This window comes from Eulemur rufifrons, chromosome 16, assembly GCF_041146395.1.
Source record: "Eulemur rufifrons isolate Redbay chromosome 16, OSU_ERuf_1, whole genome shotgun sequence".
In the NCBI taxonomy this organism is placed as follows: Eukaryota; Metazoa; Chordata; class Mammalia; order Primates; family Lemuridae; genus Eulemur; species Eulemur rufifrons.
In genome coordinates, this window is record NC_090998.1 from 96,205,572 (window position 1) to 96,231,128 (window position 25,557).

The 25,557-nt window shown below is 56.2% G+C and overlaps 1 protein-coding gene across 1 annotated transcript; it reads right to left on the reverse strand.

The window, feature by feature from the left end:
- Positions 1-25,557, reverse strand: TTLL8 (tubulin tyrosine ligase like 8). Its single transcript, XM_069491273.1, has 14 exons — positions 25,470-25,557; positions 19,144-19,235; positions 18,378-18,507; positions 17,744-17,814; positions 16,672-16,800; positions 15,891-16,005; positions 15,039-15,161; positions 12,345-12,531; positions 7,743-7,891; positions 5,408-5,648; positions 2,226-2,661; positions 1,095-1,554; positions 922-1,004; positions 1-189 (listed from the first exon to the last, which is right to left on the reverse strand). Exons 1-14 carry the CDS (start codon positions 25,528-25,530, stop codon positions 1-3), a joined length of 2,466 nt encoding a protein of 821 aa, XP_069347374.1. The 5' UTR covers positions 25,531-25,557.

Genomic DNA, 25,557 nt, shown 5'->3' on the forward strand with positions numbered 1-25,557 from the left:
TCACAGATGGGCAGGGTCAGCGAAGTCCCCCATGGGCACCGCCAACCCAGAAAGCTGACGCTCCACCTGCCAGGGCCCTCCGGGGGCACCCAGCAAACACTGAGCACCTGCTGTGTGCCAGGCACGGCCCCCGGTGCTGCGGATGGAGTGGAGAAAACAGAAGTAGGCGCCCCTGCCCCGGCTTTCAATCTGGAGGGGGAGAGAGACAGAGACAGAGAGACACAGAGCTCTGCCAGGTGGAGGGAACAGCAGGTGGGGATATTCCCCTTGGGGGGCGAGTGCATCTGGGCAGAACAAGAACAAGGTGGGCCGGGGTCCGCCTGTGTCTTTTCACCACACACACACACTGGCCGCCGCTGGCTGCCAGACACGTGGGGACCTCTGGGTGCAGACAGGGCCGGCACCACACCCTCCCTGGGCCACACAGGGGTCAGCTCCCTCAGAACCCTCCAAAACTGAACAAGAGCCCAGCGGCTGTGCCCCACCTGGCTTGTCCCGGGTGCCTGGCTGTTTGAACGCTCTGATTCGAACTCCCCGATGCGCACCACACCCCAAGAGGTAGTGAGACGAAGGCATCACCCACCTGGTCCTATGGCGGGACCCCCCCCACCTGACTCCCAGCAGCTGGCCCACCTTGGCAGGCACCACGCGAGACACAGGGCCCAGGATGGGGCCCTGTGTCCCACCCCTGCTCCAAGCTCAGGCCACAGGGTCAGGATACCCATCCCCAGACCCAAGCCCTCCTCAGGCCTGGCCCTCGAGCATTGGTCCCCAACCTTTACGGCACCAGGGACGGTTTCATGGAAGGTACTTTCCCCATGGTGGGGAGGCGGCGCTGTGAGGGACCGGAGCTGCTGTAAATGCAGGTGACGCTTTGGCTCCCGCCCCCCACCTCCTGCTGTGGGGGGTCCTAAGTCTCACCTTGCCGGGGAGCAAGGTGGGGGCAGGCTCGGGCGCGGAGCTCAGGCAGCGACGCATGGCCAGGTTTCTAACTGGCCGTACCACTGGTTGGGGACCGCAGCCCTAGAGGTCGCGGCCAGGCATCCTCCTGGGGGCTGGAGGGCAGGTGGCCCCAGGCAGAGGCGCAGGCTTACCTGGAGCTCGGGGTGGCGGCGGCAGGGCCCCCTGCGCCAGGGGCGCCAGGGCGGGCAGGTCCGGGTGTCGGGCGGCTGGAGCCTTGGCGAGACCGGCGGCCAGGCCCTTGGCACCTACGAGCTGGCAGCGGCAGGCGACGAGCTCCGGTACCTCCCCGGGCCCGGCGAGGGCGGGCTTCGCGCCGCAGCTCCTCTGCGGCGTCGGCGGGGGCGCGGGCAGCGCGCGGGGACGTCCCTTTTCGTCCCTCGGCCTCGGGTCCGGCGTGAGGGCCGCGCGTGCGGGTGTCCGGGCTGCGTGAGGCGAGGCCGGCGAGCCCTGTACTCTCAGCGGCGGGACGTCCCCGAGCGCAGGTGCGAAGCTGAAGTTGGAGACGGGCAGCACCAGCCTGCGGGCCTTCCTCACGCCCACGCCCTCCACGCACAGGTCGGCCCCGCTGAACGGCGGCAGCTCCACGGCGGGCTGCGCAGGAGGGCATGGTTGGGGCGGCGGCCAGCACCGCGGGGTCCGCGGGGGGCCTGCCTCAGGGGTGAGCCCGGGACCCTTCCCCAGGTCCTGCCCGCGCCCACACTGCCTGGGAAGACAGGCATCGCCTCCCTTCCTGATGGGCCGGCAGCCCCCCGGGTCCCGCCTTCAGGGACGCCCCGCACGTCTCCAGGCCAGGGCCAGACCCACCCGCCAGCCACTCAGGCAAAGCCACCACCCAGCCCTGCAGGGACAGACCCTGAGGGGGGCTCAGCTCCGTTCTGGTGAGGAGGGAGGCGCCTGGGAAGGAGACGGGAAGGCTGGACAAGCCCCTCCTGGGCTCCAGGGAGGTGGCTGAGCCCCATGGGAGAGCAAGGTGGGCACTCGGGCCTGCACAAGTCCCAGCGGCTAAAGCCACCTTCCTGGACTCCCAGAACAGGATCCATGTCCTCTGCAGCTGGCGGGGCTGGCGGGGCTGGCGGGGCTGGCGGGGCTGGCGGGGCTGGCGGGGCTGGCGGGGCTGGCGGGGCTGGCGGGGCTGGCGGGGCTGGCGGCCTGCAGCTCTGAGCTGGAAGCAGTAGGGCCGGCAGCACAGGGCGGCCACCAAACCCACCCAGCGGACCTGGCCACTCACTCACTGCCCCGGCAGAGGTGGACGCTCCGCTCACCTGTCTCCACAAGAGCTCGAAGTTGCCGATGTCGCAATTGCGGTCCAGCTTGCGGTCCACCACCACCTTGATGGTGTCCTCCTGCACCTGGGTGCACAGCTGGGCTGTGACCGGCGTGGAGGGGTGCATGGTGGGGCTGGAGTTGATCTCGATCAGCCAGGGCTTGAAGTCCCTCCCGAGGATGAAGTCGGCGCCATAGAGCTCGAAGCTGTTCTTTCGGGCCTCCACGTGGTCCTGGGCCACCCTCATGGCGTTGGTGATGGCCCTCTTCATGGCCGGGTAGATGACGCTGCCCCACACGGCCCCGCGGCCCCTCTTCTCCAGGTACTCCTGGAACCTGGAGCTCGTCCACATGTTGTGCCCTGGCAGCAGGGGGCTGCGGGTCTTGTCGTTCTTGAGGTGCTTCTGGATGGAGTTGTTGCACAGGTGGATGGCGCTGCAAGGCAACAGGGCTTGTCGGCCGGCGGGGCCAGGGCCAGCCCTGCCGGAGGACCCCCACGCGGGGCCCCCACGGAAGCAGCCTCAGGACAGCCCTCAGTCCAGCCTGGGGGACATCAGGAACTGTATCACCCCCCAGGGCCACCAACTAGGGGCCTCTGGCAAGTAACGACCTCCGCAAGCCTCAGTTTCCCCATCTGCATATGGCAATAGGGACGCTGGCCCTTGAAGGGCTGATCTGGTGAGACAAGGTGAGAAAGAGTCACCCAGCTAAAACTTTCAGTTAATTTATTTACCCTCTTGCCTTAATCGAAACAGGATTTAAAACAACTAACATCTTTTAGGACATTATAAAATACTACATGTATGGTCAAGGCCATTTCCATCTAAGCCGTAGACGTGTCAGGCAGGTGCTGTTGGGCTGGGAATTTCCCTCTTGTTTGGGGGTGAGCCCGACCCTGAGACTGTGCACAGGTTACACGTCCACTGGAAGGTAAGTGAAGAGAAAAGATATTGGCATGTAGGAGAGAGTTTTGAAAATTATTAGATTAAGTATGAAATGTCCGATGCCCTTAGGTGCTAAGTTTGACAGTTGTATTCCTGATATTTCACTTTGACACGTCTTGTTTTATGTTTATTGTGAAGGTGCCTCCTCAGTCTTTCAAATGCGCATTTTGGCTTGTGATTTTTCTTTCACAATTTTTTTTAAGAGAAATTTTTGTGAAACTGTGGATAAGTCAAAAATTCATGTTATTTTTGAATATGAGTTCCACCATGGAACCGATGCAGCACAGACAGCTCAAATATCAACAAAGTGCGTGGGAAGGACGTGGCTAATGAACACACAGGACGCCAATGGTTTAAGAAGCTCCATTCTGGTGATTTTAAGCTTGAAAAGGAGCCACGTGGGTGACCTGAGACCAAGGTGGATAATGATGAGCTGAAAGCTGTAGTGGAAGCGAATCCATCTCAACCTGAATTAGCAGCAAGGTTTGACGTTACTATTCCAACAATATTGGACCATTGGAAACAAATGGGCAAGGTAAAGAAGCTGGGTAGATGGGTTTCACGTGAATTAAACAAGTGTCAGGAGAGAAATCATCTGGAAGCTTGCCTTCCCTTGCTGTCACGACATAAAGGCGAACCATTTCTATGCTGTATTGTGACGTGTGATGAAAAATGGGTTCTTTCTGACAATCACAAGCATTCGGCACAATGGTTGGATACAGATGAAGTGTCGAAACACAGATCAAAACCAAATGTTCATCAGAAAAAGCTATTGGAGTCTGTTTGGTGGTCCAGCGCTGGTATTATCCACTACAGCTTCATGAAACCTGGTCAGTCGATTACAGCGGATGTTTATTGCAACCAGCTGGATGAAATGATGAGGATGCTCGCAAGTAAGTAGCTGAGATTGGTCCATAGTACAGGCCAATCCTCTTACAAGACAACATTGACCACATGTCGCACAAACAACTCTGTTCAAACTACAGCAGCTGTGCTCAGAAACTCTGTCATCCACCGTATTCACCAGACCTTGCACCAACTGACCACCACTTCTTCCAGGCTTTGGACCACTTATTGCAAGGAAAAATATTCAATTCTCAACTAGCTGTGGGAAACACCTTTCAAGATTTCATCGCCACTGGCTCTCCAGGCTTCTTTGCTGCTGGCATGAACATGCTACCGGTAAGATGGCAAAACTGTATCCATAGTTTAGGCTCATACTTTGTTTAATAGCACTGCTTCTTGTTTGAGATAGAATAAACTACACTGTTGATTGGAAATCGGACATTTCATATTTAATGACCTAAATTAAAAATAGTGGTTTTAGGGTTATGGACCTACAATGCTGACATTTAACTATTTAATTTTGTCAGTACATGCCACTGGGCTGCACCCTTTCAGACACGATTTCTGGGAATCTCACGTCACCTAGGATGAGCGTTACGGTCCCAGATGGAGAAGTAGCTCAGAGAGGGAGTGAGACTTGCCGGGCCACCCCTCCCGGCTGGCGGGGGCAGGTGTGCGGGCTGCAGGGCTCCCTGGGCTTCTCACTGCCAGGAGCTCCTTTTGCTCCTCCTGGACCCCTCCTCCAGGCCCACTTGACCAGAACCCCCAGCCCGCTCCTCGCCAGCTCCTCTCCAGCCCTGCTCCAGGTGTGACTCTAGGCTTGGCCGCAGCCCCTAACCTGGGGGCAGAGTTGACTCCCTCCACCTCCGCCCCCCCATTCTGACTGACTCCGTGCAGAGCCCCCCACCCCAGGTGTCTGGAGCCTCCAGCCCCAAGGCTGAGGGAAGGTCATGGAACAGGCGGAGGAAGCCCTCGGCCCAGAGAGGCCGGCGGGGATTGCTGTGTGGAAGCAGGTTCCTGAAGGCTCACAGACAGGCTTTCTCCACCCTGCACACTCGGGGTCCCAGAGAGGCGGGGATCCGTCCCGTCCCAGGCGCCTGTTCCTGGGTGCCCGAGCCCCTGCGCAGCGCCCCGGCCCCTCCCTGCCCCGCTCTCCCCGCACTCGGGCCCAGGGTGCTGCCAGGCCGTCCACACCCACAGGCACGTGGCAAATGGTGCCTTTTAAGATTTTCTGGAGAAGACACACACATCGTGGGGTGCAGAGTGCTGGCTTTGAAGGCCAGCGGGCCTGGGCCTGCCCCCTGGGGAGGCCATTAACCTCCCCGAGCCTCAGTTTCCCCATCTGTGCCTCTCACGGTGGTGGGCGACGGTGCGGAGCCCGCCCCGCTGACCTGTCCAGGCTGTCCAGGGAGAAGCGCTGTGTGGAGAACCGCAGGTAGCTCTCCTTGTAGAACCAGATGGTCAGCGGGTTCCAGTCCGTGACGAGGAACCACTGCCTGATGTCGAACTTGGTGTCGTAGATGAGCATGGGCGTCTCGATGTACTTCTGCACCACCCACCTGTCCTTGTTGGGGGGCTGGTCTGCGGCCGCCAGCTCCAGGATGTCCTCCACGCGGTCCATGCACACTATGTCTGCAAGAGGCCGCCGGTCAGCCCTGGGGCACGGCTTCGGGCCAGACCCGGGGGTGGTGGGGCCGGGCTGGGCAGGGACGGCCGTGCTCCGTGCAGGCCGCCCCCAGTCTCCCCCAGCGGGGCCAACCCAGGCCCCCAGAGGTGACACTGACAAAGGTCAGTGAAGGGACAGGAATGGGGACAGAGGCACTTGTGAAAGGCAGGCAGCCCCAGGCTGTGCTCCGGGCTGTGGTGCAAACAAGGGAGCAGCGGCTGCTCTCCGGAGCCCGGGCAATTGCCAGGCAGCGGCGGGGGTCTTCCGAGGGCTGTGAGGGGTGAGCACCGAGGGGCCTCCCAGTCCGGTGAGGGGTAACTACAGGGTGGCAGGGAGGAGCCATGAGGGAGCAGGACAGGGGACGCTGGCCTTCACCCCACCTGGCTCTCCTCTGCTGGTGCAGGTGGCTTTACAATTGCCCAGCCTCAAACCCAAAGCCAGCCCACCCGACTAATGGAGACCAGTAACGTGAGCAGAGGTGCCCGCGTCACTCTGAGCCGCAGCATGGAGTGCCAGCCACTCTTGCTGCTGTGACAGCCCTGAAGCCTCAGGACCGGTGTGAGAGAGAAGCTGCTCTCACCGACAGCCATTGAGACTTTGCTGCTTTTGTTACGTGGCACCACTGGCCTGTTCTGACGGATACAAGGGTGGAGGGGCCCTGTCTACAGTCGCGTTCAAAAACACCAGACTTCGTTTCTTCAACTGTAGTAAGTTGAGACCTTGCCACCCTGAAACAAAAGCTTGGGATCCAGCTGCAAACCACTGAAGCTACTCCCGGCCGACCCGTGTAGGCCGGCCACAAGCAAGGAAGGGCACAGCCCGTGACTGGGCAGAGAGGTGCATTCGGCTGTGAACGGGTGGTTGGAGGTGTCCGTGGAGCGGCCCTGCGGATGCAGGCGTTTGCAGTGGGAGGGTCTGGCCAGATGGACAGGGCGGGGGCAGAGGGGGAGGCAGATGCTGCTTGGGAAGAGGCGTGGGCTCCGGACAGACCCCAGGGCAGAGCCCCCCACACACAGCCAGACAGGGCCACTCGGGAGAGCGGCAAGAGCCCTGAAAGTCTGCAGGGAACCCGGGGTGTGGCTGCCCATGCTCAGAGAAGAGAATGTTTCAGGACAGAAGATGTTTAGGACTGAATGCAATACATTTTTTAATAATTTTTTTTTTAAAAATCACATAATAACCACTTGTGAATTTTTAAAAAAACAAAAAAACTCTTCAAAATAACTCAAGAGGCAAACAATATCCAAACTAAAAGTAAAGTCTCTTAGATACCAAGGAAAATGACAACATTATGTAACAGAAACAAGTTGATGCAGCTAAAGCTACATTCAGAGGAAATTTCACATACTTAAAGCTTTTATTATTGCACAAGAAAGATCGGAAATAAAAGAGTTTAGCATTTAAGTCAGAGATAAGATGGAAAAAAATCACTGAGGAAAATTAAAAAAACACAACCAAAGTTGGTTCTTTGGAAACATGAATAAGATTAGAAAACCACCTTGAAGTTCTGAGTTTTTGTTTTGGAGGCGTGTGTGTTTTTTGTTTGTCTGTTTGTTTAAAATAGGACACACAGTACTGACGTTAGGAATAAAAAAGAGAATACAGCGGTAGCTGCAGTTCAGGAAGACGAGGTAGGAAACCACAGATAAATGTAAAAGGCGTTAAGGATCTGCCCCCAAGAGAAGCCCTGGGATGGACAGGTGAGCTCTAGAGTAAACCCGAGGCACGGGAACGCCAGCCTTACTCGAGATGAAAGCCCTCCACCCCTCTTTGAGGCCACCCCTGTTGCCAAGGTGGAACAAGACAATACAAAAGGAAAACCACAGACCAGTTTAACTTACGAATACAAATGATGAACCCTAATTAATTAGCAAACCCGAACCCAGCTTTGCGACTGAACGTTTCCCCCAGGACTGCCCAGGCGCGCGCGAGCCCTGAGCCCGCAGCCTTGGCATCTGTGCCCTCGTTCCTCCCCGGAGGCCTGGCTGGCACCGGGCTGGTGGCCCTGGAGGAGGGGGGTGACTCGTGCGCTCGGGCAGCGCCCGCGGCAAGGGACTCACCTCGGCCCCGGGACTTGGCCGCGGGCTTCACGATCCAGACGTTCCGCAGCCCGTCGATCTCCAGCTGAGGGTTCACGGACATGATTTTACTCAGCAGAGCTTGGCACTGCGAAAAGTAATTTCTTGAATTGGAGATGAAAGCATCGCCGCTACAAAGCAAGAGGCAGAAGGTGGTGAGGCTCCGCTGACCACGCAGGCGCTGCGGCTCTAGGACGGTCTAGGGCCCACCCGGTGGGGAAGGGCTGGGGCAGGCCCAGGACCTCGGCTCTGCCAAGCACGGGGACCCCTGATAACATGACCCAACAACAGGGACCCCAGTTAGTGGCTCTGGACCGGCACGCACACCCCGAGGAGCGCCAGGCCTGAGCCTTGTGACAACCGCGGTAGGCACAGGCGGGTCCTGGTGCCCGGCCTGCTTGTGTCCCCATCGGCTTCCAGCTCAACGTCCTGCAAGCTGGAAGTCAGTCTGACCCCAGGACCCTGCTTGTGGCTTCGCAGAGTCGTGGCGGCCGTGGGCCTGACTCAAGTCACCATAATTTAAGGGAATAAGGAAGGGGCTTGGTACAAAACTGTTCCAGTGGCTTCGAGAGCTTGGGGTACGTCATTGCTGCCTGGGGGAGGGAAGCCCATCCAGCAACGGCAGCCGCCCCCAGGCCCGTCGGACCCTCCATGCGTGCGCAGACCCAGCACTGTGGGGAGAAGGGGCGGGCACGGGACCCCGACCTCCTGACAAGGTGGCTGCGGCACGGGGTCGTGGTGAGCTGGGCTCCAAGGCCGCCGGCCACAAGCCATGCTGGTGGCCCTGGCTGGGGGTAGAGGAGCAGAGCCTGCGGGACCCGGGACACCTGTGTTCCACGCACACCTGCTGTGGGGCAGCGTGCAGGGAAGCGAGGCTGCGTGTCCCTGGTGCTGTGGGAGGGGCCCCACTGTGTGGAGCCCGGCAGGGGCTCGAGGGGCGTGGCCCCAGCAGTGACAGGCTGGGTGCAGGGCGGAGGTGACCTGCGAGGGCTTGTGCCCTGCCAGCGCTGGCCAAGCACCACACGAGGCTGCCCTCCCCTGTGTGGTGAGCACCACGCCGGATCTGACCGCAGGTCAGCTTGGCCTGGCTAGGACACGGCGTGCACGGTGCAGCCGGCCCCTGGCGCCCCCGTGACCTCCCTGTCTGGCCTGCAGAGACCGGCCCCAGGCTGTCCTGGTGTACGTGAGGCCAGGCACCGGTGACGTCCACTGTGGTGGTCACAGCCAAAGCCCCCAGGGGACCAGCTCCTGCTGACATGCTGCTACCGTGACCTTTGCTCAGAGAGGACAGGCCTTGCGGTCCTGCGGGAAGGCCCCGGCCCGTGGGGTGGGCGCGTGGGCGGGACCACCCTCCACGACAAGTTCAGGCATCATCACAGCACAACCGTGCGCTGCGCCTGCTCGGAGAGAGAAGGCCGGGAGCACGTGGGGCTGTTCACAGCCGGCAAAGCTCGAGGGGCCACCGCGCCCCCACGGGACCAGACACTGAGGATGACAGGGCCATGGCCTGACACGGGCGCCCTGCTGGGCATCCCGCCAGCCGCAGTAAGTGAGGACGGCACGTCCCAAAGCACTCGGGGCTCCAGGAGAGACCCGCCCGGCGGGGGCCAGGAAATGCCACCGGGGTCCCCCTCCTGAGAGATTGGGATGGGGCAGCCGCAGGGGCCCGCGTGGGGTCTCGTGCTGCCACCTCGTGGCGACTCCTGGCACTTCCTCCACCGAGGCCTAAGAAAGCTCCCGAGACAGCGGTGTGACGACTGCACACGGGCGCGCTCACGGGACGCCCCCAGAGCAAGACGCGGCCCCTTCCGGCTCCTCAAAGCGTCCCTCGCCTGCCGTCCCGGTCGACGGGACCACCGAGTCCCCATTCTGACCTCCTGTCCCTGCGGGCGGCTTTGCGGGTTCTGGAATCCACAGCGCGAGCTCCGAGCTCCGCCGCGCCCGCCTCTCCCGGCGTCAGCCGTCGGGTTGTCGCGCAGTCGCGCAGTCGCGCCCCGGCCGTTTTCGCCTGTCGGCGCGTCCAGGTTGGGCTGTTGCCAAGGAAGCGTCGGCCTCGCGAGGGCGCGTCCATTTCCCTTGCACGAACGCCTGGGCGTGGAATAGCTGGGTCGTAGGGGGCGCAGGTGCCTCAATTTATAGGAAACTGTCAAAGACCTTTCTGAAGGGGACACGCCGACGACACCCCACAGCAGCGCGTGGCAGCTCTGGTGGCCCCACGTGTCTTTAATTTCAGCCAGGCTGGCAGGCGCGTGGCGCTGCGCACTGCGGTTTTAACTTGCGCTTCCCTGATGAGTGAGGACGGTGGCACCTGTCCCTGCGCCCACGGCCGCCTGCACGTCGTCTTTCGGGAAGGGCTTGTGCAAGTCTCTGGAACTTTCCACCCGGATGGTCTTTGCTTGCTGATTTGCAGGCCTCTGTCGGCCACACAGCACATGTTGTAACTGTATCCTTCCGGTTCTGTGGCTTTTTTCATCCTCTTTGTAGTGTTTTTTGATAAACAGAGTTCTTAATAAAGTGCAATTTCTTGATTTTTTTCCTATTATGGTTAGCGCTTTTAGTGATCTGTTTGAGGAGTCTTTGGTCATGAAGATACACTCCAATGCTTTCTCATTTTTTTTTAACTTTCACATATCACAGGGTATGTTTCAAATTAATTTTTGTGTATTTACGAAGCAGGATTCAAGGCACATTTTTTCATCAGGATGCCGATTGCTCAAGCACGATTTACTGAAAAGACCAACCCGCGTCCGATGAACTGCAGCAATTCAGTCTCCCATCAACTGATCACACACGTGAGTGTCTATCTCTAGACTGTTCCGTCACCTTCATCTGTTTACCTCTTACCCAGCATCACAAGTCTAAATTACTGCTACATTGGTCTGTTTACCTATCTTATCCCCAGTATCACACTGTCTAAATCATTGTAGCTTTAGAGTAAGTCTGGAAGCTTGGCGCGTAAGTCCTCTAATTTTGTTTTTCTTTTATTTATTTATTTATTTTTATTTATTTATTTTTTTGAGACAGAGTCTCACTGTGTTGCCCAGGCTAGAGTGAGTGCCGTGGCGTCAGCCTAGCTCGCAGCAACCTCACACTCCTGGGCTCAAGTGATCCTCCTGCCTCAGCCTCCCGAGTAGCTGGGACTACAAGTGTGCACCACCATGCCCAGCTAATTTTTTCTATTTTTAGTAGAGACGGGGTCTCACTCTTGCTCAGGCTGGTCTCAAACTCCTGACCTCAAGTGATCCTCCTGCCTTGGCCTCCCAGAGTGCAAGGATTACAGGTGTGAGCTGCTGTGCCCAGCCTGGAATTAATTTTTTATTAAATGTTTAGAAAAATTTACCAGTAAAGCCATTATGGGCTTGGATTCTTCTTTGTAGGAAAGTTTTTTAAATTACAGATTTAACTTCTTTAAAAAATACAGACTATTCAAAATTTCTATTTTCTTTTCTAGCATGTTTCAACAAACTGGGTTTTTCTAAGAATTTGTCCATGTCACCCTGATTGCCAAAATCGGTGGCACAGTGCTGTTCACCATGTCCTTTGATTATCTTTCTAATGTCTTCAGATGCTGTGGTGATGTTCCCACTCCATTTCTGATGTTGGTAAATTGCATTTTCATTTTTTTCCTTGATCAGATTTGGTAGTGGTTTATCGATTAAAAAATTTTGGCTTTAATTAATGATTTTTCTTTATTGTACTTTTTTTCTAGTTTATTTCTGCTCTTATATTTTTTATTTTTATCCTTCTACTTAGTTTTGGAATTAATTTTCTGTTCTTTCTCTTGAGATGAAACTAGAGTTTCATCTGAAACTAGTTTTCAACCTTTATTATTCCTGAAATGCATGCTTAAAGGTGTAAATTTCCCAACAAGCACTGCTTAGCTGAACCTCACAGGTTTTAATACTTTATCTCAATTTTCATTCAGTAAAATTTTTTCTAATTTCCATTGTTATATCCTCTTTGACCCATGAATTATTTTTAAATGTGTTGCTTAATTTACAAACATTTAAGGATCTTATAAAATCCCCAACAGTCTTTTCCTTATTGGTTTCAAGTGGGGTTTCCAGGGGGGTCCAAGTGAGATCAAAGACATGAAAGGGGCTGGACAGGGGCATGAGGTGGTGGCACCTCCAAAGGCACCCCAAGGGGAATGCCATCCTCTCGACAGCCAACAGCGGCCTGGCGGGACAAACAGCAGAGGGCCTGGGCACCCCTCACCTGACAGGCACCCCACTACCCAGACAGACACCCCAGCACCCAGACAGGCACCCCGGCGCCCAGACAGGCACCCCAGGACCCAGACAGACACCCCAGCACCCAGACAGGCACCCCAGTGCCCAGACAGACACCCCAGGACCCAGACAGACACCCCAGCGCCCAGAGAGGCACCCCAGCACCCAGACAGACATGCCAGCACCCAGACAGGCACCCCAGGACCCAGACAGGCACCCCAGTGCCCAGACAGGCACCCCAGTGTCCAAAAGCAGCTCAGGCATCCAGACGGGTGCCCTAATGCCCACCAACTGCATACCGGCTGCGGGTGCCCAGCATGCCCCAAGGGCCCCGCGCGAGGCCGCGTCTTACTGGATGAGCGAGTAGTATTGCTGGGTCAGGTCCTTCCACTCGTCCTCGGTGAGGACCTCCGCAGCGTCCTCTGGCACGTCGAGGTCCTCGTGCTCCCGCTGCCCCAGGTAGGCCTGGCACACCCGGCATGCGGTGTCCACGAGCCTCCCTGAGAGGCCCCTGAGCTTTGCTTCCGCGTTCTCGGGATCTGAAACCCAAGCACAGGCACGGGGACTGTGGGCCACCGTGAGGGCAGCCCTCGCGGCCTGTGGAGGGGACAGAGGCCGGCCCGCCCCTCTGGGCTGCAAAGCTGCTCTGGGTGGTCAGGCAGCCCCCCGTCCTGACCAGACCCATCCTCCGCAGCACACACACCTGCGCTAGACTCGGAGCGCCCTATGGCAGCAATGAGATAGTACTTCTCGTTTTTTGTTTTTTAGAGACAGTGTCTCGCTCTGTCGTGCAGTGATGTGATCATAGCTCACTTCAGCCTCGAGCTCCTGCCTCGGCCTCCTGGTAGCTGGGAGTACAGGTGGGCACCACCACGCCTGGCTGATTTTTAAAAATTTTTTTGTGGAGATGGGGTCTCACTATGTTGCCCAGGCTGGTCTCGAACTCCTAGGCTCCAGTGATCCTCCCACCTCGGCCTCCCAAAGCAGGCATGAGCCACTGGGCCGAGCCAGTACTTCTCATAAACTCTCACAAACTGTACTTTTCTGAGCACACGCTGGGTATTCCGTGAGTGCTCTGTGACTGACCCTGCTCTGTGCGATGCCCACAGGCCCTGTGCGTGGCTGGTAAGCACGACCCGTCCCCAAAGCACTGCTCGGAGCACTCGTGCAGGGGCTGTGCTTTGTGCATGTGGCCCTTCACACGGAATGTCACCTTCCTTCTGGAACCCTCCACTCAAGATCGCCGTTGGGTCCCAGGAAGCAAAGGCTGTAGGAGCAGCGGGGACTCGAGCAGCGGGTGAGAACCACCAGCCACACGCCCAGCTCTGCGACGACGTGGACACAGATACCAGCGACAGGAAGAGCTATGAGACCAACGCCACAGATCGGGGACTCGGGCGCTGCACCAAGGGGTGGCCGCGCAGGGGACCCGGCCCAGTTTGTCATGCCCACTTGTGTGACAGCTGTAGAGATGACAACAGCACTGGGTTTTTTATTGCAGTGAAATTCAGAACATAGAGTTGATTAACCATTTTAAAGTGAACGATGGCATTTCTCGTCTCTGGTCCAGCACGCAAGGAGCTCGGGAGTCACCTCCGCATCCTAAAACAAGCAAGAAGCTGAACAAGCTGCGAAACCAACTCTTCTCAGATCTGCCAGACAAGTGAGGTCAAAGCAGCCACCAGCTGGAGCGACAGAAAAGCAGGGACAGAGAACCACGACCCTCTGCAGCAGAAACCTCCGCGGGAGCACTCTGGGTCCGAAAGCCTGAACAGCAATCCCACAAAAGGCAGAAAACCAAACATGTCAGAAAAAGAGCGGAAGAAAGAAATAGGAACAAAAAACGAGGGTAACAAACACGCAGACGTTAATCCAACTGCATCGATCGTCACTTTCGATGTCAGCGGTCTCAATACACCAACGAAAGACAGAGACCGTCAGAGTGGATTGAACAAGACCTAGCTATGTTTCCCATGAGAAACCCCTTCAAACATACAGACACACCCAGATTCACAGTACAGGATGGAGAGAGATGCACCCTGCTAACATTCACCAAAAGAAAGTTGGAATAGCTACATTAATTTCATACAGAGAAGACTTCAGAGCAAGGAAAATTTTCGGGGCTAAAAAGAACATTGAGCAATGAAAAAGGAGTCAATTCTCCAGAAAGATGTAACAATCCTTAGTATGTTCGTACCCAGTAACGAGCCTCCAAATACGTGAGGCAGAAACTGAATTTCAGGCACAGATAGAAATGAGCCCACCGCCACAGTTACAGACTCATACAGAACGTTTACCGCGGTCGACCACGTTCCGGGCCATAGAACGCATGTGAACAAATTTAAAGGAATAGAAATCCTATGGTGTATGCTCTCACACCACAAGGGAATTAACCTGGAAATGCATAACAAAGGTAGGTGGAAAATCCCAGAGTATTTGGAGATTAAACAACACACTTCCAAATAACACGTGTGTCAAAGAAGAGATCTCAAGATACATTAAGCAATATTTTGAACTAAGTAAAAGTGCAAACATCAAAGTTCACGGGGCAGGGTGCGGTGGCTCACGCCTGTAATCCCAGCACTTTGGGAGGCTGAGGCAGGAGGATCCCTTGAGGTTTGCCGCGAGTGTGAGGCCGCAGTGAGCTGCGATGAGGCCACTGCGCTGCAGCCCAGGTGACAGGGTGAGACCCTGTCTCAAAAAAAAAAAAAAAAAAAAAAAAAATTGTGGAATGCAACAAAAACAGAGCTTGGAGGAAAATGCATTAAGTACATACATTAGAAAACAAAAAGCTCTAAAATCAATGATCTGAGCTTCTACCTTAGAAAATTAGAAAAGCAAAGCAAATTAAGTCCAAAGTAAGAAGAAAAGAAATAAAAATAGGGCAGAAATCAATGAAACTGAAAAATAGGAAATCAATAGAGAAAATCAATGAAACAAAAATCTGGTTCTTTGAAAACATCAGTGAAATCGATGACTCTCCAGCCAGGCTACCAGAGGCCCAGGACGGAGGCCCCGAGCTCCGGCTGTGCCACGCCAGACACACCTTTCTTGTCCGGGTCTCCGTTCCCGGCCTCTGCCCGCCTGCTCTTGGCTTTGCTTCTGCCGGAGTTCTGGTGGCTGACGACCCACTTGAGGATGCTGGAGGCCGCCGTGCGCCGGAAGTCGTCTGAAAGGACACCAAGGCCTCGCCTCCTCTGCTGGGGCCTGGGCCTGGGGACGGGCCAGGCCTGCAAGGGTCCCCCGGCGGCCTCAGCCCAGGCATCGGCCTGCAGGACCTCCTCTCCCGCCACCCCCCAACCCCGGGGGCCTGGGCTGCCCCCCACCCGTCCTCCCCCATCCCCTCTGCAAATTGGGAGTCTGACCACACCCCTTGACCTCCAGCCACAGCCACTGCCACCCAGAGGCCCACCTGCCCTGACCACAGGCCCAGGGGCAGAACCCCACACTCCCTCCCCAGGGCCACTGTCCCTGTGCCCCCCACCACCATGGCCAGGATGTCCTCTCCCTGGTCCTCTGTCTTCAGGTCTCCGCCCCACCCATCTGTCTCAGCACTGCCCTGGAGGGGCCTTTCCAGAAGCCACTCTGCCGACAGCACCAGCCCCTGCGGGCTCCCACCCGCCAGCCGATCTCAGATGGCAGAACCAGGCTCCGGGCCGGCCCTGGCTCTGGGCACAGGGGAGCCACAGCGGCCCACCGGGCGACAGGGCAGAGCCGCTCTGAGGCGGCACACGTCGGTGAGGCTCCTGCCCCTCAGAACCCACAGACCCGGCCCCCCGTCCTCCAGCGCCCCTTCCTGGTGTTGCCCTGGCTGGGGGGCCAGAGGGCCTCGCCTGGCAGTCCCGGCCCCACCCCAGCTGGCAGCCCTGGGCCCTCCCCGGAGGCCACCGTCGCTCACCCAAGAACTCCTGCTTCTCGCTCTCGATGCACAGGCTGTAGCAGCGTGGGAAGAAGGATTCGGGGTTCGCCTGGACGTACCAGGGCAGGCTCCGCATGTTCACACACAGCCCGATCTCCAGAGACAGCGGCACGTTAGGGGCCACAGGGGCAGCTCAGCTCCGCCTCGTTCTTGCAGGGCCCAGAGTCTGGTGGCGGCCCCCACCCGCCCCTCTCTGGCTCGGCTGTGTGCCCTGAGGAGGGGCCTTCCATGGCCCCAGGGGCAGAGCAAGGGGCCTGGGGTACCCTGGGGGGCGTGGGCGGGAGGGGCAGTTGCCCGGGGACCCACCAGGGCCTCAGACCAGGTGGGCAGGGGCCCGGGGGAGTGACCGCAGGGGTGAGGGGGCCTGGGGAGTGACCACAGGGGTGGGGGGGCCCTGGGGAGTGACCATAGGGGTGGGGGGCCCTGGGGAGTGACCGCAGGGGTGGGGGGGCCTGGGGAGTGACCGCAGGGGCGGGGGGGCCCTGGGGAGTGACCATAGGGGTGGGGGGCCCTGGGGAGTGACCGCAGGGGTGGGGGGGCCTGGGGAGTGACCGCAGGGGTGGGGGGGCCTGGGGAGTGACCGCAGGGGTGGGGGGCCCTGGGGAGTGACCATAGGGGTGGGGGGCCCTGGGGAGTGACCGCAGGGGTGGGGGGGCCTGGGGGAGTGACTGCAGGGGTGGGGGGCCCTGGGGAGTGACTGCAGGGGCGGGGGGGCCTGGGGGGTGACCGTGACCGCAGGGCCGGAGCCCCGCCCCCTCACCTTGGTGGTGAAGGCGGCCGTCTTCCCGTAGTGGTTCAGCATCTGGTCACCGGCCAGGCTGTGATAGTCCACAACGTCCCTTTTGATGGTCCAGAGGAAGTACGGCATTTCATTTTTTACCAACCTAGACTAGCAGGAAAAAAGTCTCTATCAGCACCCTGTGTTCAAAGATTGTGTCCCCGAGACCAGCTGGCCTATAACCGCGAGCAATGACATCGGATTTAATGGTGCGCAGCATGAGAATTCTCTTTTTTTCTTGTGAGAACCAAAATTCTGTGTGGTGTTTTACTTTTCAGCTGCCAAAAGCAAAAATAAGCAAACAAGCAACGACAAAAAGCTCGGAGCAGGCTTGTCAAATGACGCAAATTCATCCTTTCCCCGGAGGCAGGCTGCCCTCACGCCGCACACGTGCGCTTCCACTGCGCGGCGGCCCCAGCGAGCGAGGCGGGAGGGTCTGCCCTGCGTGCTGGACCCGAGCCGACACCACAGCCTTGCTTCCCGTCGTGTTTGCTGCCCGGGACGCACACGCTGCTGTGTGGCTGGAATTAATGCCACAAGCTCCACGCGGCGCACGCGGGCCGCTGCGGGGCCTGGCCAGCCTTTGCCCACTTTCCCACGGGTGTTCCTGGCACGGATGTGTGAGCGCTTCACGTGCTCTGCACACGACACGCACGGCCAGCGCCCCCCAGGCTGGCTGCCCTTCTGCCCTCCTTATGGGGGCAGAGTCCCAGCGGAGCCACGAGGGCCGCGGCTGGGCCGGGGGAGGGGGTGGGCAGCCGTGTCACGGGGACCCGACCCCAGGCCGGGCCACGCAGAGCCCCTCAGTCACCCACACGCACACGGCAGGTCAGCCTGGGCAGTGCTGCGCAGGGGGCGGGGGCAGCTGGACACAGTGGCTTGTCCCACCCCGGCACCAGCAGGCCCTGCCACCGGCTGAGGTGCCTGTTGTCACTCTGGCCTCGTCACCCACCAGCTGCCGTCCCTCCCCTGTGACGCGGGCCATGCGGGCACCAGGGCGGGAGACGGTGTGAGGCACCTTGGTGGGGCGCGGCTCACGCGTGGGGGAGCGTACCATCACGTCATGGATGTTGTCTGCTTTCTCCAGCGCCATTTCTTGGTTTTCGTTGACGTCACATTCATTACCTGCAAACAAAACCCAGGACAGGCCTGGGCACCTGGCCACATGCAGGCCCCCGGTGGTCCCACTGCAGGCACAACTGCCCTGCCGACCCCCGGGAACCTCTGTCCACGTGAGGCCTCCCTCAGGGGGCAGGGCCCCTGTGTCCACCGTGAGCGTCCCCTGCGTGGCTCCCCCAGGTGTGGGGCGGTGGAGGCAGCCCAGGGCTGAGTGTGCGGACGGGCTCTGGGCTCAGGAACCAGGACCAGGGAGGAGGGGCTGACCCAGGCCACGGCGGGGCCAGAGGACGCAGACGCTGCCGTGCACAGGTCAGGGGGCTCAGCCAGCACCGTGGGAGCCAGGGCCGGAGGGGGACAATGGGGACCCCCTGATGGAAGGAGGCCTGGCCTGGTGTGGACGTGGGACCCCGAGCAGGGACCAGTGCCCGGGCGTGGATGGGTGGGCCGGAGGTGGCGGAGACGTGGGGTCAGACACCCCGACACATTGGGGGACCTGGGGAGGGCCCCAGCGCCACCGTGCTGGCTCACGCACCGTGGCAGACAGGACGCCCCACGCGGAGATACTCTACCAGCAGCCCCTTCCCCCGCGTCCTCCGCAGCCCTGGGCACAAAGTGGAACTTCTTCTCCACCCAGCCCTTCCTGCGCAGAGCCGCCCGGATCACCGGGTAGTGCCCGTAGATGGAGAAAATCTTCTTTTCCTAAATGGCAAGAGCACGTCTTCAATGAAAACATTGAAAACCAGGTAGATCAGTTCCTGGTGGGAGCAGTTTTCACAGCAGAGTGAGGGGCTGTGCTGCGGCGGGAAGACCCTGCCCCAGGAAGAACACCGGAAACAGGAAGCGCAGACACGGCGCGTGGGTCGAGTGCAGGGTGGGGGACCGGACACGGCGCTGAGGGACGGCCGCTGTCCTGTCCACTTCATCTGGTGCACACAGGCACACGCACACGCACACGCACACACATACGGTCACGCACACACCCGCAGTCACACACCACACACACTTGCGCACGCACTCACACGGTGCACATTCACACGCACACGCACTCACACACACACTCGCACACAGGGCCCAGGCGGCCACGGCAGGGCAGGCGAGCGGGTGCTCTCCGAGACGCAGCCCAGCGCAGGGTGAGGTCTGGACTCGGGAGGTGGGCGGGGCCGGCCATGCACCTGCAGATCTGAGGACAGGTGAGTGACTGTCCTCGCTGTGAGGGTGACCGTCCCTCATGTTGGGGAGCGTGGGTGCCCGAGGTTTGAGGCCAAGGAGGAGCCGTTCACAGCCCAGGAAAGGCCTGCGGGCGCAGGCCAGCACGGAGTCCCAGAGAGCATTTACCTTGATTGCTTTTTCCGTGAGTTGCCTTGCTATCTTGTATCTGTCCAGTTTGGGGGAAGAAGCCAAGTCTTGGGAAATCCCTCGTTTCAGTTCTGCAGAGGAGAAACGGGACGTCAGGCGGGGACAGCACAGCCCAGCGCTGAGCAGCGACACTCCCGCCCCACAGCAGAGACGCGGCCACAAAAGCCCCATCGTGCCACCCGCCCTTCCCGCCGAGCACCGGAGCGCGGCCACTGCCTGCGCCCCCTGCCTCGCCCTCGGTCCCCTCCCTGCCCATGCCCTGGCTGCACTGGCCTTGGGGACCCACGGTCCCCGCGGGGCTCTGTGTCGCTGCCCCGAGGATGAGCTGCCCTCCTCAGCCCACCCGGGCACCGGTTCTGACCCGGTGGTCGTCCTGCCCCTGACACCTCCCCACGGCCTGCGCCTCTCGGCCCATTCCGACCCCGACACAAGGACCCCCATGAGCACACACCAAGCGTACAGGACTCGTCTTAAACATTAAAGCCCCGCCCTGTGCCCTGCGCCCTCGCTACCCCCCGACTCCTCACACCCTGGGCTCCACCACAGGCGCGGCTCGGGCCGGGCTCTCGCACGTCCAGGCCAAAGCCCCCGTGGCTCGCTGGGTCCTGCCTGCGGCAGCACTGAACACTTGGCCGACCAGCCCCGAACCTCCATCCTGTCCCCCCCACCCCCACTGCGGCCCCTTCTCCCCCCAGGCCCCAGTGTGGGAGTCCTGGGGCCACATGCTCTGCCCAGCCCCCGGCATCCCACCTGGCCAGGTGGCTTGAACGTCGGCGGTGCCCCTGCCCCTGAAATGCACGTGTTCCAACCGGACCCCACGGCCCACAGCGCCTGGCCCCCAGAGCCCTGGATGTCCCGGACCCCCTCCCCCATGCACAGACCCAGCGTGAGCCTCACCTGCCCCTCCCCCGAGCTTCCCCCCACCCCGAGGGGGCTCCAGAGACCCACACCCGCCTGGCCGGTCGTTCAGACCAAGGCGCCAAGCCGCTCGGCGGATGGTGCTGGAACACCTGCACCTACACAGAAAAGGCCAGAGCTCACGACAGGTGCGGGACACACAGGGAAGCTTCTGGGAGAAGCCGGCAGGGCACGTCACAACTTAGGCTCGGCAAAGATCTCTCACAGGTGTGCAGAAAGCACCGACCGTAAAAGTCAAAACCGGCAAGTGGGACTTAATCAAGACGACAGCGTTCTGCTCTGCTGAGAAAACGCAGGGGCGAAGCTCAGCCCGGGGGACGCGCAGGGCACCTGGCCCAGCCGGGCTGGTTACGCTACGTGACCCCGCGGCCAGGGAGGAACTCAAGGCAGGAACAGGTGTATGCTTTTTCACTAAATGACAATTAAAATACCAAATATTTAAACTTGCGGATTGCATTTAAAACCATGTTTATAAAGAAATATTCAGCTGTATAAAAATGTATTAGAGAATAACAAAGAGTAAAAAACAATGAATTTAGCCTCTCTTCCAAGAAGTTAGAAAGAAAACAGTAAATTTAAGTCCAAGGAAATTACAAGAAGAATAATAAAGTGCAGACATTAATGAGTGTTTTTAAAAATACAATCAAGAAGGTCAAGCCACAGGCTTAAGACTAGCAAAATCAAACCACTGGCGATACCAACTGATGAAACAGAAAAGGCATAAAAAGCAACAGCAGAACAGGAAACTCCTTAGATGTTTAAAAATATGAGGATATTATGAATTTATGGCAATAAATTGGAAATTTAGAAAGAAAGGAAAAATTCCTTGAAAAATACAAATTACCAAAATAGACACGAGAAAAAATGGAAAGTATAAAATATCCTCTACTACAGAAACAGCGGCTTCCTGGGGGGACCCCGCCCAACCTTTGCTCTCCCACAGCCGCTCTGAGGGCAGGGAAGGTGCGGCCACTTCCCACCCACTGGCGATGCCCGCGTCCAGCCAGGCCAGGCCAGCGAGAGCCAGCCCGAGTGACAGCACAGGCCACAGCGTGGCGCCCGGATCACACACTGCACCCGGCGCCGGGGCCGGGGCTGTCCCGGCCACGATGGCGATTCCCGGGCTGGATGTGAAGATGAAGCTCTGTAACTCACCACATTAACAGAATAAGGGAAAACCCTACAACAGATGCAGAAAAGTCTGCATCTCAATATAACAGACACAGAAACATCGTTAATGGAAATTAATTTCCATTCAGGCTTAATACATACAGAAGATTAATAAAAATCAATCTCTGAGGTGGAAGGATCACTTGAGCCTGGGAGTTTGAAACCAGCCGGGGCAGCACATCAAGACCCCATCTCTAAAAAGGAAACTGGCCGTGCTGCCCCCCGGGGAAGGCGACCCCACAGGAGGGGTCAGCCCGGCAGTCACCTGCACAGCGCTGACGACACATGCCTCAGGCACAGTGGGGCACTCAGCACCCCCCGAGGGGTGCCGGCAAGTCCCGTGGTACCGGCGCTCCCACCTCCAGGCACGGGTGGAACCACCGGGAGGAAGCGCCCGGCAAAGCCAGAGGGCGACTTTCCGCAGAGCAGGAGGCCAGCGGCCCCTCGCAAGCATCGGCTTGGTTATTCCAGATCAAGAGCAAATTCAGAGAGAAAACAACCAAACTCTACGTGTGGCCCTTGGTCAGATTCTGATTTGAACAAACCAACTATAACATTGGGGAGAAACTAGGGAGATACGGATATATTCTGGGTATTGTATTTTATTAAGGGATTATTGTTACTATTAATTTTATTGAGAATGTTTGGTTATGTAAATATGTCATTTTTAGAAATACACAGTAAATACTGAGTAAATATCTAGATACGTGCTGATATTTACTTTGAAAATATTAATAAAAATTTAATGAAATCATTAAGACAAAAGAAGAACGTTTTCATGATATTAAAAAGATGAAGCTGTCAAGAAGATAGAAAAATTCCAAATGTGCACATACCTAATAAACGTTTCAAAATATAAAAAACATAAGTTGATAGAGCTGAAAGAAAATTCACAAGCATATTGGGACACTTTCCTTCTCTCAGCAAATGAACGATTAAACAAAGGATCGGTGGGCCACCGCCACGAATGTGGACAGCATGCCTAACCACTGGGCCCGATGACAGGCACGACACCACCCTGCAGCTCAGAGAAACACGCTCTTCACACGCACAGACAGACCATCGGCAGCGCCACGGAGCTCGCCAAGTTCAACGCTTGAAATGGTGCAGATTAACTTCTCTGACAGCAGGCTGAATCAAACTAGAAAGTAGTAAGCAGCTAACTTGAAAATTTCCTAAATGTTCAAAAATTAAGCAGCACAGTTTTAAACTGGATCAAAGGAGACAGCAAATGGAAATTTAAAAATGATGTGAATTAAATGAAATAAAAACATGACGTATCGAGGCATGAAGATGCAGCTCACGCAGCGGTCAGAGGAACGGACGGCTTCAAACGCTCACTTTGGGACAGGAAACAAGCACAGTTATCTCAGCTGCTACCCCAAGAGGCTGGACGGAGAACAGTTACACTCAAAGCATTAAATAGAAGACAGGAAATCATAAAGATAAGGGCAGAATTCGATGAAATAAAAAACAAATGTAGCAGAGAGAAAATCAACAAAACCAAAAGTTGGATCTTTGAAACAATTTTTAAACTGATAAACTTCTAGCCTCTGATCAAGGAAAAAAAAAGAAAAAACACGAATTACCAATGTCAAGAATGAAATAAGGGCCATCTCTGATGATTGCACTGATGTTAAAATGACAAAAAGAAGATATTATGAACATCTACATGCCATCAATTTGACAGCTCCCATGAAACGGACACTTTCCTTGAAACACACATCTTATCAAAACGGACATAAAAAGAAACAGAAAATCTAGATAGGCCTATTTCTGTTGAAGAAATTAGCTTCATAATTAAAAGGTTGCCCAAAATGAGAACTCTGGGTCTAGACGGCATCACAAGTTATTCTTTTCAAACATGTAAGGGGAAAAACACCTTTTGTAAACCCTTTAATTCAATAGGAAAACAGGAAACTCTTCCACCTCTTTTTATGATGCCATAAATAGAATACAAAAATGCTACAAGGACAAAAAAAGGAATAGTACAGGACAATCTCTCTCATAAAAACAGACACAAAAATCTTAAGACATTTGTAAATCCAATCTAATGACTTAGAAAAAAATATAATGTGACCACATGGGGTTTATTCCAGGACTGCAAAGTGGGTTTAATATTTGAAAGTCTATCCACATAATTCATCACATTAATAGACTAAAGGGAAAAGAACATATTATCACAATAAATGTAGAAGAAAGCATGTGATAAGAGGTAATAACTTTTTCATTTGAAAACTCTCGGTAAGCCAGGAATAAAAGGTAACTTCCTTTAAAGCTTATAGCAACATCATACTTCATGGTGAAATATTGAACACATTCCCCTTGAATTTGGGAACAAAGATGTCCACTGTACCATTTCTATTTAATATTATACTGAAAGTACTAGCCAATGTGATAATGCAAGAAACGGAAATAAAAGGTAGAAAGCATGAAAGATTTGTACATCATGACAGCACATAGAAAATGTGAATGAATCAAGCTATTGGAACTAGTAAGTGTGTTTAGTAAGGTCACCCAACACCAAACCAGTACCCTAAAATAAACTGTATTTCTATATACAAGACACAATTAGAAAATGAAACTCAAGAATGTCATCTACCACAACATTAAAAACCATCAAATATCTAGGAGTAAATCTAACAAAAGAAATCTGACATAGTTACATGCTGAAAACCCACAAAACACTGCTAAGAAGTAACAGAGAACTACATGCTCATAGGTGAGAATATTCAATGTTGTTAAGATGTAAATTGTCCCCAACTTGATGTATAGATTCAATGTGATCACAATTAAAATCCCAGCAGGATTTGTACATGTGTGTAAATTAACAATTTCATTCTAAAATTTATGAGACTGTGCGAAAGTCCAAGAAAACCCACACAAACTTGAAGAAGAACAAGGTCGGCGGGTGTCTACTACCAGGCAGTAAGACTTTTAAACTCCCGTAACTAAAGCAGGGTGGTGTGGAATAAGGACGGGTGGAAAGTTCAACAGAACAGAATGAAGAACCCCAAATAGGCCTACACCTGCCTGTCCACAAAGGTGACACTGCCAGGTGGAGGCTGAGTCAACTGGATGTTCACGGGGGCGGGGGATGAACAGTGACCCACTGACCCCTACCTCACGCCATACACAATACTCAATCCCAGTGGGTTTTGGACCGAAATGTGAAAAGTGAAATTATAAAGCTTCTAAAAGAAAACATAGAATAGTATTATCTTCTGGACAACGGAACAGATGAAGGTTTCTTAAATAAGACACAAAATACACTAGATATAGAAGAAACGTTTGACAATTAGACTTCACTAAAATTAAGATGTTCCGATTATCAAAAGGAATCGCTACACACTGACATGCCAGCTGGTATTTATGATGCATCTGCCCAACAGAGCACTGATGTCCAGCACATTCACATAGTTCCTGTAAGTCAGGAAGACCCACAGCCCCATGTCACCACGGCCGGCAGATCGGGAACCTGCCTCCACAGAAGGGGAGCTGCGAGTGGCCCGTGAGCACGTGCAAAGGGCCGGTGCCAGCTGTCAGGGAAGTGCAAACTGAAGGCAGAGTGAGACACCCACGGACACCACAGGGAGCCCAGATGGCGAGGACGACTCCGACCGCTGGCACAGACGGGAGCAACGGGAACTCTCATCCCCAGCCGGTAAACTGCTTGACAGTATCTTCTAGAGCTAAATGAACACCTGCCCTGTAGCCCAGCAGTTTTACTCCCAGGTGGGATTTACCAACGAAATAAACACCATGTCTGACCAAGGGCAAGCTGGGGAATTCACTAAGACAGGAGCGACTGGGGCTCTCCAGCGCCACCGGGGCCCTTCACACCAGCACACGGAATTCTCCACTTTCCCAGTGGGAAGCTGACCAGCGGATGCTGGAGCAGCAGGAGCCCCCCAAATACACCCAGCAACCCATGGGGCCTCACGCCCTGTACAGCCCCAGACACGGCCCTGGACAAGACCCTGGACATGGCCCCAGACAAGACCCTGGACACGGCACCAGACACGGCCCCAACAGCCCCAGACACAGCCCCGGCCCCGGCCCTGCACAGCCCTGGACAAGGTGCGCGCGTCCTGCAGACTTGGCAGTTTGGGGCCCCGCTCCCATGCACGTGTTTCGTTACAGCTGCCCACACGAGGACAGCCCATCTGAGCCCTACTTGGCTCTAAGCGAGTGGACGGGACGCGGACAATACAGACTATTTTCTTCTCTCCTGTCTCCACCCGACGAGGCGGACGAGAGCCTCTTCCTCTCCTCCATGTGGGCCTCCAGCTGCTTGGCCTTCCT